The 12,876-nt window shown below is 35.9% G+C and overlaps 2 protein-coding genes across 2 annotated transcripts; one reads left to right on the top strand and one right to left on the bottom strand.

Moving 5' to 3' along the window:
* Nucleotides 1–3,526: 3,526 nt before the first annotated feature.
* Nucleotides 3,527–5,513, top strand: GCG54_00012976 (Siderophore iron transporter mirB; the record flags this gene model as incomplete). The annotated part of the gene is made up of 5 exons (XM_045412839.1): nucleotides 3,527–3,738; nucleotides 3,803–4,073; nucleotides 4,133–4,478; nucleotides 4,531–4,906; nucleotides 4,958–5,513. The coding sequence occupies 5 exons, from the start codon at nucleotides 3,527–3,529 to the stop codon at nucleotides 5,511–5,513; spliced, it is 1,761 nt and encodes a 586-aa protein (XP_045268845.1).
* A 112-nt stretch (nucleotides 5,514–5,625) lies between these two features.
* Nucleotides 5,626–9,007, bottom strand: GCG54_00012975 (uncharacterized protein; the record flags this gene model as incomplete). Its single annotated transcript, XM_045412838.1, has 2 exons — nucleotides 5,626–8,542; nucleotides 8,604–9,007. Coding segments are annotated over 2 exons (3,321 nt in total), but the record flags the coding sequence as incomplete, so codon positions are not given.
* Nucleotides 9,008–12,876: the final 3,869 nt, after the last annotated feature.

Genomic DNA, 12,876 nt, shown 5'->3' with positions numbered 1-12,876 from the left:
TAACTAGTGTATTATAGATCTCTTACTTAATAGATTAATATAGTATTAAGGTATTAATATATTAGGATAACTTTAACTTATCTAAAACTAATACTATAAAGTTTTTAAGTAGTACTACTATTATCCTTCTTAGTAATCTAATATATATTTTTATATAAATATCTCCCTCTAACTTTTAATAGTTTAAATAAAGTTTAGAGTGAGATATTATATTAGAGATAGTATTAAACTACTTTCTATAATAAGTACTATTATTTATAAAAGATTTAATTAAGTTCTTAATATCTTTAGTAAGATTTTAAATAAAACTATATTTAGTAAACTAAATATCTAGTAATTTATAAACTACTTATAAGTTACTATCTATTAATTATAGTTTCTATAGCTTCTTTCTAAACTCTTTATTAATATTATATTACTTATTATAGATAGATATAAACTACTTAATAAAGCTAGCTACTTAATCTAAAACTTTTTAGAGTAAATTTAGTATTACTAGTAAGAATAAATAAATTAGGAGTATAATACTTAGTTAATAAGTACTTAGAAGGTTTAATAGTAAAAGAGTTAGTAATAAATACTATAAGATATTTATATATAGCTAATATACTACTAGTATTAGTACTAGTAGTAGTAGCTATATATATAGGTTAGGATATTAAAAATAATAATTTAGTACCTTTATATTACTATATATATTAATAATAGTATTATTATTAGTATTAGTTAGGCTAGATCTTAACCTTAATAATAGAAGTATAGTATTTTTAGCTTTCTCTTCTATTATTACTATTATCTCCTAATTATTATTAACTTTAATAATATTCTTACTTCTCTTACCTTAGTATTTCTAATCCTCTATAAATTAGTTATAAAGAATCTTACTAAGTAGTTCTTTAAGTAGTTTTATATTAGTAATATTAATCTATCTAATTATAAAAGCTTTTATTTACTTCTCTATATAGTGAGATTTAATCTTATAATACTTCTAACTTAATATATAATATTAGTTAAACTTCTTATTACTTAAACTATTCTTATATTTCTAGTATTCTAAATAAATATATATATAGAGAAGTTATTTATATATACCTTCCTTCTAATACTTAATATTTATAGGATTATTAAACTTATAATTAATTACCTCTTATATATTAGCTAAAATATTTATTTAGCTACCTTTTTGAGGTATTTATATATTAATTACTATACTACTAGAGATTAGTATAGTACTATATTACTACTTAATAGTAAAGTAGATTTTACTTCTCTCTTTAGTTTATTTAAGAGAGGGAATAATATTAATTTATAGAATATTTAGCTAAATAACCTCTTTAGTAGATAAATAGACCTAAATAAAAATTAGTATTAATTTAGATATATTAATAAGTTTCCTCTAAATAATAATAATAATAATACTAGCTTTCTTTAGAATATATAAATAAACTATTTCTATTTTAAATTAGGTATTACTATTTACTTCTTAGTTTTTACTATTTATATCTAATATATTAGTAATACTAAGTTAAGTTAAGTTTGTAGTTNTTAATAGTTAGATTAAGAATAAATAAACTATTACTTTTAAGTATTAAGTTATAGATAACTTAGATTTATAGTAGAGTTAGTTTCTTATTACTTATATTATCTTCCTCTTTAAATATATTATAGAATAATATAAATATATTATTAATACTATAGTAAGGGGTTATAAGTATATTATCTATAAATTAAATAGTTTAATAAGGAGTTAGGTTAATTAGGGTTAAATCTAGTTAAAATAATAGTATTAATAAAAATAAGGTATTTTAGAACTAGATTATATATAGTAGATCCTTCTTTTACTTCCTCTATATTATTATTACTTTTTAGTAAGAAGATACTTTTAGAGCTTTTTATAATAATAGAGGTACTATAAATATATACTTTTTTTATAATATAGATTTAAAAGCTACTAAATTATTAGTTTTAAGTTTAGTTTTAGTAATAATAACCTTAGTAGTAGCCTCTTTAATAGCTTCCTTAGTAGTAATAACCTAATAAGCTTTCTTAGTAAGTATAATAATTCTAATTAATAGTAAAGTAGAGTATTAAGGAGGATCTCTAGTAATATCCTATACTAGTTATTATATATATTATTATTTCTATATACTATTAGTAATAAGTAATAAATAATACTTAGATAGGTTATTATCTACTTATTAAGCTATATAGTAGTATTTAGGAGGTATTATAATACCTTTAAATAATAAGATTTAATAGGAATAGATTAATTAAAGCTATTAAAATAGGTTAATTACTATATTATAAGTATCTATATAGTATTAGGTAAACTTTTATATATATATAGGGATTATATATACGTAATTTTAGCAAAAAGGGGGGGCGGACGCTGTTAACGCAACGGATTGTACTGCTGCTACTGGGCTATAAGTCTGGGAGAACCACACACTACGAGCTCCTTTCCTGAAGAGTCAAAGGAGATAACTCCTCTCATTCTATGGGGAAAGCTGCAATGGAATTACAAGCGCTAAGAATCGGGCAAACGGGCGCCGACTCGAGCTTGTCGTCCAAGACTCATTCGACGAATGAGCGTATGCTTCCACGTTAGTGACCACCATTGATGGTAGCCTGAAAGACAAGCTTGGCAGCTCTTGAAGGCTCAATGCCCAAGATTTATCGAAACCCGCTGCAAACGCAACTCGTCGACGCAAGGTAGTGGTTGGCCTCGGTTAGAACTTCCCCACCTCACTGACTCTCCTTGGAGGCTCCATCTTCATCTTATCAGATCCGCTCCCGCATGGCGCCAAGCAAAAGGCAAAATTTTATCTGATCCGTTGCCAACCGCTTGTGCCAAGTCGGCGCGATGCGATGAGGAAGAGGGTCCCGGGTGACCCCATGATGGAAGCTTGTTGGTCAGACTGGTGATCTACACGCCCGCGCGAGCTACCCTTCGGCGCGGGATTCCTGCAGTCTGTGGTAATACGACGTTGGGTGTCCACCATTCACTGACGAGCTCCCCTTTTCGGAAATCTTGGACGATTCTCACGGCGAAGAGTTCGCCCGACTAGCCAACAGAACAGCGTTGCCAAGTGGTGTTTAGTGGACCTGTCTCGTGCAAAGTCGGAACTGACACAAGTTTGTTGGTGACAATAAGGCCGCCCAGCCCTGGCTAGATGAAGTCGTTGAACATTTTTCTTTGCTGTGCCACTGATTTATCCCTGCGGCTCGTCCGATGCCGGCTAGATGGAGCTGGTCAGTCCAGAACCTCGCGCGGTCCTTCTCGTTCGGTTCACATATTCCGTGACATATTGGCGCGGTTGAGGAATGTTACGTAAAACATGCATGAACCTTCGTATAAGCTTCTTTTTGGACGAAAATTGGGCCGTAGCTTAACCTTGTGTATGCTTACATATAGATAGTGCTCCTTCGTCCATGCTTTCATGGGTTATGTCTTATGGATCACCGTTCATCCTAAGCTCCCAAGCCGAGACCCTTCCCTTGGCGCCAGCCGCAGCTGCCCATCACCATGAGCGCGCCCGCAGTCCAGTCAGCTCCGGCTGAGAACCACAGCCAAAGCCAGAGTATTGACGAAAAGAGTCCTGGCAAGACAACAACGGAGATCAGTGCCGACAATTCTGACGCTGAAGATGAGAAAACGGAACCTCAGAATGGTGTCAAGAAGATCCAGGCCATTACTTCCGCATGGTCGTGGAGAGCCCTGATTCTCACTTATGTCTTGTGGGTTTCCTCAAACTACCTTACCAATGCAATGGACATCACTAACACAATGACATGATTGTAGCATCTGGATCACCTCCTACACGCATTCCATGCAGCAACAGATGAACAGCAATCTTGCCCCCTATGTAACATCATCGTTCCAACGTCATGGTCTCACTGCCACCACGGGTATCGTCGCCTCAATCGCTGGCGGTGTTTCTCAATTGCCATTCGCAAAGATTCTCAACGTCTTTGGTCGCATGGAGGCCTACATTCTGGCCCATGCTCTTTGCTGCTTTGGTCTGATTCTGATGGCCGTTTGCCGCAACGTCGAGACGTACGCCGCTGCACAGGTAAGATGCACTTGCATCCAGATTTTAACTGCTTCCAGTACTGGGCTAATATGTTCAAGGTCTTTTGGACTGTTGGAAGCGGAGGCATTGGCTACATCCACACTGTCATCATCTCTGACACGACTTCCATTCGTAACCGTATGATTATCTACACCCTCAACTCAACCGCCTACATTGCGAACGCGTTCGCCGGTCCCGTCGTTGCTCAGCTGTTTATCGAGAAGAGCAGCTTCCGTTGGGCATTTGGAGCCTTCGCCATCATCTTCCCCGCCTTCGGAATGCTCATCACTGGCATGCTTTGGTGGAATCTGCGCAAGGCCTACAAGATCGGCAAAGGTCCTGAGTTGACAAAGAGCGGCCGCAGCGTTCAAGAGTCGTTGGTGTTCTACTTCAAGGAGTTTGACGGTTAGTTTCCATCATTCATGTAATGTTATCGTTGATGCTTACTGGAGACTAGTCGTGGGCATGCTGCTGATCATGTTTGGTTTCTCTCTTTTCCTACTGCCTTTCAGTTTGGTTCGGTATGCGGCCAAGGGATGGGTCTCTGGCCACATTATTGCTATGATCATCCTCGGAGTCTTTTGCTTAGTTCTCTTCGGACTCTGGGAGAGAATGTACGCCGATACACCTCTGGTCCCCTGGAAGAACCTCAAGGATCGAACCATCCTGGGCTCTGCCGCCACTGCTGGTGTCATTGCTCTGAGCTTCAGCTCTTGGGAGTCTTACTTCTCATCTTACCTCCAGGTTGTTCACAACCAGAGTATCAGCCAGGCGGGTTTTATCGGCAACATCTACACTATTGCGTCCTGCACGTGGGGACCCATCGTGGGACTGTAAGTTCCTTCACATCTCCCGTTGAAGAGCACAAATCTGACACCCACTAGCCTCATCCGCCAGACCAACCATTACAAGTGGATTGCCATGGCTGCCATTCCCGTTGCCTGCCTTTCCACCGGTCTTCTTATCCACTTCCGCACCCCGGATACCTACATTGGCTACGTTATCATGTGCCAAATCCTGAAGGCTGTCTCTGCTGGAACCATCATCATCTGCGAACAACTCGCGGTTATGTCCGTGATCAAGCACAACGAGATTTCAGTGATGTTGGCCTTGATCGGCCTCGCTACTTCAGTAGGTCGCTCTATTGGACGTGCTATTTCTGGCGCCATCTGGACCAATGAATTCTTGGACAAGCTTATCAAGTTCTTGCCTGATGATGCTAAGAGCGAAGCTGTCACAATCTACGGAGATATCAAAGTTCAGCTTTCATATGCTTGGGGAAGCCCGATTAGGGCTGGAATTATCCAGGCTTATGGAGCGGTTCAGAGACACATGGTTATCTGCGGTGCAGCATTTATGCCGTTGGCGCTGGCTTGTGTGTTCTTGTGGAAGAATGTCAACGTGTCCAAGGTGCACCAGACAAAGGGTCAAGTTTTCTAGGGGACCTAGGATACCGTCAGTTATAGAAGAGCTACAACTTAATCAATCAGAAGTCTCTTATCCTAAAGTCTCTCAAAACTCTATCACCGTTTCTTGAAATAACACCACTTACACTCCAGAAGCTCCTAGCTAGCTCGTCCGTGTCAATTGTAGGAAAGGAGGCAATATTGAGAGGTCTGTTATCCACGGAGGGGTTTGATGTCCTTGCGATCTCTCTAAATGACTTTCTTTTGAAGAAACGACTGAACGAACGTTTTTCCGCGAGCAATCTCAATAACGTCACCTCGTTCTTAGGTTTGTGAATCGTAACCAGCTGACTTAACCCGACGTGGTGACTGGAGATGATGCCAGATTCGTTATATGCATAGGTGTCGCGCGACTCTTCTCTCCTGAGATCAACAATAATTCTTATCGATGGATCAGCTCCAACTTGAAGAGCTAATTCAAAGACCTGGTATAGTCTCTCCAATACCGACTTCGGATCCATGTGATCCACCCATCTGGAATCGGGTTCTGCGACGCGAGATGCAAGCCTGACTAAATAGGCTTCCCAGATAGAAATTCTGTATCGGTCTTGGCTGCTTGAAAGACCGACACACATAATAAAATTACCTGGGTGAAGACCTTTCTTGTGTAGCCACTGTACAAGATCAGTCTTTCCCGAGACATATGCTGCCAGTAGAATACTGGTGTCAGAGGCGTCAATTGTTGAAACCGGATCCGAATTCGACGAGGCTATGCGCCAGCGAACATAGTTTTCTTCGCCATATACTGTCGCCATATGCAAAAATGACATTCGGACACGTGTATCAGCTTCCATCGATTCAACCATTTGGGCCCTCTGAATCATGGCACATGCTGTCCAGGTTGGTATCAACGGACCACTGGCATTCGAAGGAGTGGAGAAAACAGTCTCGTTCTCAGCCACCTCGCCACAGCCACTCTTTTCGATGTCTTCTATGTATTTCAGAGGCACCTGGTAGCCGTAGTGCACTCTGAATGTTGACAACGTGCTAAGGAGCCTCATATACATGTTGATGATATCGTAAGCGGAGTTTGATGTCTGAAGGGTGGCCTGTGGAGCGAACTTCACCTCGGCAGATTTAAGCCGACAGAATACTTCTGCTTGAACTTGGATCGATTCCAGAGGCCTAAAATCCAACTTGGGCAGCCACTCGGTCTCAAGGAAGTCTTTGACACTTCGATGGAAAAATCCGATTCTAGACACGAAGAAGGGTGTGTAAAAGTTTTCTCTAGACTTGTCAACTTCCAGTAACCCGCGTGTCAGCAAATGAAGTTGTTGATGTGCAACAGAGACTCTTCTGTTTACTTCTTCTTCATTATACGGAAGTTTGCGTGCGTTGAACGGAAACTCGGAACTAGTCTGAAACCAGTTGAACTCAGAGAGCCACGTGAGGGTGAGAGCGTTGACCCCGTCATATTCTGTCCACCATTGAACAGCCAGATCGAAAATGAAATTCGATCTTAGCCTCAGCGACTCCGAATTGTGAATGCTACCCAACATTTTCCGGAAGAGGCCATTGAGGTCCGTAGGAGACTCATTCAGCAGTTGGACAAGATGGGCTTCGTCCTCGTATTCCAAGGCAGCATTGAGCAAGGACCTCACAACGAGGCTTGCCCAGAGAAAGACTCCTTCTGCTTTGTCCACGATCTTTCCCGCCTGTTCGATACAGGCGGATCGAACGCAATCAAATGTTGCTTCTTTCAGATTATCCTCAAATTGGGAGATGGCGAATCTCAGAATGTCTGCCCGAGTGAGATGATCCAGTCTGACGAAAAGATTGTTCGATCGGAAGACATCTATAAATGCCGTATAGGGCCTACCCGAACACACGGTTTTGACATTGTCGGCCCGCGACCATGAAAATAGTTTCATGGCAAGGTCCTTCTGTTCCAGTGTGTCACCTTCATATTCGTCAAGGCCGTCGATAAAGAAGCAGAAAGCATGAGTTGAAAACGCTCCGACTCGAGCTAATCGATCAAAGGCTTGAATGAGACTCGAAGGTCTCTTTTTGTTCGACTCGGTCAAATTGGTGCACGTAAACGTAGGGAAGATATCCTCGATAAGCTCAGGGCTCTGTCGCAAGGTATGAAACAAGATGGTGCGATAAAAGCCTTCCAATGATTTCTGTAGCGTAGTGCCGGAATTCCAGAAGAACATACTAACTTGAACGAGCTTTCTTCCGCTTGCCCAATTTGCTAAATCTTTGGCTACCTGTTGGTGATTGGCCAGAAACTTCATGAGTGTTGATTTTCCGGAGCCTGCCTTTCCTGTGATGAAGTACGAACCGCCTCCGACGGCAGTCAAGAAAGACAGAAAGTTCTCCGAGGTCACTAGTCTTTGCAAATTTTCTTCTTCGAGCTTTCTTCGACGCTCTTGGCGTGTGAAGGTGTCCGCGTTGCTGATTTCGACATTGCTATTCTCGGAACTGTAGCTTTGCCTCGAGCCTGAGTCTGTTTCGTCGCTAGCAGCCCCCTGACTTCTTGATTCGCCATCCGACGAACTGCCATCCGGTTTGAGTTCGACATCTGAAGGGTTGGGCTTTTGTGCCATCCAGGCAAAGGTCTCAGCTGATGCGTCTCGTACAGTATCCTCTCTACGAAACATTTCATCAAAGTATAAGAAGCTGAGGATGCTGTTCTCGTTCTGTATAGCATCAAACAACGGCTTCAGCCCGCTCAAGATGTTGGCAAGATCCGCAAGGCCGCCCGATACATCTAGTCTTTGGGAGATTAGCCGGAATGCCTCACCTCCCACAGTTATATCGAATGCTCTTGAATCTATCCCTGTTTCACGAGATTTGAGAACATTGGGGATCTGACCCGACTCTTCTGTCGGGTCACGGGTGGCATCCGGCCTTGCATCGGTTTGCTGGCTCCTCAAAGCTTTTATAATCTCTTCCAATTTGGCGTGCATCCTTTCCAATTCCGACGCATGCTTATTCTCGAATCGGTTGCTTTCTTTTCGGATAGCCTCGAGCTGCGCGCGAATCGGTGCTTGACTTTGACTGAAACCATTGTTAGTTGCTGCATACTCTTTATCAGAGCCATGTAGGGAGTACCACATACCAGAAAAGAAGGCTGAGACGAAGCAAAACCTGCTGCCTGTATCGATCCAGACGATGTTCGATCGAGGCAATGTCCTTTTGCTTGCGAGCATTTGCAAAGGCAGCAGCAAAGCTTTTGAAGAGAGTCTTGTCTTTGACTCGAAGCTTATCCAGAAGCTCGAGTAAATCGCATGATAAGCTTTGACACTGAACCAACAGGCTCTGAAGTCCTGGATCGTTATTTCCTGACTGAGCGATGCTCAAATAGCCAGAAGCTTTCTCCAGATCCAGGACAACGTTGGCGATGTGCTCGTTTTCTGACGTCGAACCGGAAGCGGACCTGTAGAGCTCATGGGCGCCTTTGACGATCTTGAAGGAAATGTCGATGAATGTCAGGATACTAGAGGCAAGACCAGCGGCCTCCATTGTGGTGTCGATTTCCACGATGGCCTAACCGCCATCTGTCTGTCTAGAATGGCTCCGATGCAAGAGAGAAGATGCTTTCGAGTCAGACGGGCGGGGATGAGAAGCATTATATGATCAGGCTGCGTAGACTGGGCAGAATGCGGCGTAGTCTGCATCAGCACCTGAACATGCGGCCAACGATTGGCCTTCATGGAACGTCCAACTTCATTGGAGGACCCGTGACGTCAGCAATCACTTCGAACTCGGTTTTCGCGGTTGTATTTGGACTAATTAGAAAATGCCTCTTCTCACGTGACAGGTATGACTGGGGAGTAATAAGTGGTAATTTAATTGACCTGATGACAGCTGTGCACCTGAGTAAGTCAGACAGAAAACAAATCCACGGCGATGGAAGCTGACTCAATCACGATATTCGTCAACGATATCACTCACAAATGCTGTCATGTAACGACACAGCCAAGCAAACCGTGCGCAATGCACAAATTCTTTTTGTCTCGCCGTGGAACCTGGATTATGCAATCCGCCTTAGAAAGCCATTCCAATGGAGTTGGCGCGGGGCCGTTCCATGTGAAGAAAATACCGAAGTTGAATTTAATGGGAAGAGTGGCAAGAACGCACCACAACTATATAAAAGACATCCAAGTTCCCGGTTTCTAAGTTGTCCAAACAGTTTTACTTTTCATTGTGCGCGCAAAACTGGAGAGATGGCCGAAAATCTAGCAGCAGCATGGAGAATCCGAAAGAATATCCAGGGAGGCCTGACCGAAGAAGGCATCGACCTGAACCTCTCACTAGAAACAGTTCCTAAGCCAATGCCAGGCGAAGGTCAAGTCCTCGTCCAGATCCATGCAGCAACCCTCAATTATCAGGATCTACTAATCTTAACATGTGACCCCCGCTATGCAAGCAGTAGCCCTATAGATAGGCTTCAAACTATTTATAGATACTTATATAGGTATATACTTATATAGTCTATAGGTTATAAAAGGGTACCTAGGTAGGTACTAGGTAAGTATAAGTATTAAATAAGATTTTAATATTTAGGTACTAAGTATATAAGTATAGTAGGGATTATAATTTAAGTTCTAAATAAAGGTCTATTTAATAAGTATAATATATTAAGATAACTTTAGAGAGGAGTTAAGGCTTAAATTAAAATATCTAAACTATATAAGAGATAAATTAAATTATTCTACTATATTACTAATTTCTAATAAGGGAAATTTATTATAATTTATTTTATTTATAGTTTTTTAGTTACTTAATTACTTTTTTATTCTCTAATTTAATAATAGGGGGGAATATTTATAAATTTATAAATTTTATTATAATATACTTAGGTTTAAGAGTAATATTTAAGAAGTTTAGTTTAGTTTATTATTAAAACTTAAGACTTAATTACTAGTTTTAATAAGTTCTATATCTAAAGACTTTAGTTATATTAAGTTTTAAATATCTTAAGTATTATTATTATTATTATTACTTAAAATATTAATAATATNCTTAAGTATACTTAATAATAAATCTATAGAAGATAGTATAAAAGCTCTTAATATTAAGAACTTTATATTAGAATATTTAGTAAGTTAATATAGTATAATCTTTATTAAGTTTCTTAAGTATATTATTTTTTAAAATAAAAAGTTTTAGATTAAAAAATAAAAGTTATTCTTATTATTTATTCTAAATAGTAAGAAGGAGTTAATAGAAAATTATTTTAGGTTTTATATTAAAATATAAATAGTAATAGATATATCTACTAAAATTAAATACTTATTTAAAAAGGATAATATTAAGGAAAATATAAAAATAGTTATAAGCTATTCTATAGAGGTTATAATATTTTAGATCTTTTTCTAAATTTCTCTAGAAATCTTAGATTAATTACTTAGTATAATAACTTAATATTAATTTAATACTACTTCTAGAAAGAGGGGGATTATAATATTTATACTTCTTAAGGAAATTATAAATAATATTAAATCTATTTAAAGGAGATATTTATTTTTAGTTCTAAAGAAGTATATAAGCTAAGTAATTAAAATAATATTATAATAAGATTATTATAATAGGATTATTATAATAAAATTTTTATAAGGATTATTATAATAAGTTATTATAAAGATAGAAGAAAAGTTATAATATATTTATTTTTTAAGACTTTAGAGTATTAAAGCTATTAAACTATAAATAGATCTATAAACCTTATTTAGAGTAGATTTTAAGTTTTCTAAGCTATCCTTATAATAGTTTTTAGTATAGATTTTAATAAACTCTTTCTAAGTAGTATTAATTAATAAGCTAGAATAAGCTTTATAAATATTATAAAATCTATACTAAAAACTATTNTATATCTAGTATAAATAAGAGATATAAGAATAGTAAAGATATATAAAGAAATTAATCTTTTTTTTATAGTAACTAATACTTCTTAAGTTTATTTACTACTACTTATACTATTTTTTAAAAAGATAAAACCTAATATTTATTCTTATTAATATTAAGCTTCTTAATAACTTCTAAATACTTTATTAAATAGTTATAATAGATTTTTATAAGAGTAATTATATAAGTAATATTAATAACTTAGTTTTAGTTTAGAATATATATAATAGTAAGGAAGTATATAGAAATATTAAAGATAACCTTAATTTAGTACTATTTATTAGCTTCTAGTTTAAAAGAGATATTATTACTATAGTTATTAAACTAAGTATTAATTAGAGTTTAAAATTTAAGAGTATAAACTAATATTAATATAGTTAAGTTTTAGTAAATCTTTATATTAATAATTAGATATTTAGAGCACTTTATAAGGTCTTTATCTTTACTATTTTTCTAAAGTACTAGAAACTCTGAGGAGTATATTAAGCTAGATTTAATCTTTAGTATAAAGTATTAAACCTAAAAAGTTATAAATAATAATAGATATATAAAATTAGGAATAAAATACTCTACTTTAGTAATTACTATAGTAAGTATTAAAGTATAATATCTTTTAATTTAACTTTCTAATAATAAAATCTTATTTAGACTATAATTAGTAGAGGTTTTATTATCTAAATAAACTTCTTAATCTATATTTTATAAAATAGAGGTAGCCTACTTTATTAAGGTTTATTATAGTAGTATAATAGCCTTAATAACTTCTTTATTATTTATATTTAATATATATTATATAAAGTCACCTATTATAAGTATATAGGTAACTTTAAGGTAATTATATAGTTCTTAAACTATAAAGTTAATAATATAAGTGAGGTATTAAATATAAATAACTTTAGGTTATAATATAGTGAATATAGTCCTATAAAACTTAGCTAAGATATTTAGTATAAAATTAGAAATATTATCTATAGAAATATAGTTAAATTTAAGTTTAAAGTTTAGAAACTTTTTAAGAGTTTTAATAATTATATTTATAATAATCTCTATAGTATAGTTTCTTATAATACTAAAGGTACTAAGAAGGATATAGTAATAGTTCTAGTTTTTATCTACAAAATAAGCTATAATATTAAGTATAATATACTTCTAACTTAATATTATTTAGATATTAATTATTAGAGATACTTTTAAACTTAAAATAATTTACTTAAGAACTTTAGCCTAAATAGTTAAAACTTTAACTTTAAAATTCTTAGTAATTATTATAATAGATAGTAATATCTACCTTAAGTTTATAAAACTAATAAAGAACTTAAAGGTTAACTTAGAAATAGAGTTAAAAGATATATTATTATTAATAAAGTAGTATAGTAGTATTTTATCTATATAGGTATATTTATCTCCTTTATTAATAAGTTAAAAAGTAGAAAGAGGTTATTATAATAATTATTATAAATAACTTAAATAAGTTTTATAGTTTA

This window comes from Colletotrichum gloeosporioides, assembly GCF_011800055.1.
Source record: "Colletotrichum gloeosporioides strain Lc1 chromosome Unknown consensus_16, whole genome shotgun sequence".
In the NCBI taxonomy this organism is placed as follows: domain Eukaryota; kingdom Fungi; phylum Ascomycota; class Sordariomycetes; order Glomerellales; family Glomerellaceae; genus Colletotrichum; species Colletotrichum gloeosporioides.
The sequence above is the reverse complement of the archived record's forward strand: the minus strand, read 5'-3'. Positions and strand labels throughout refer to the sequence as shown.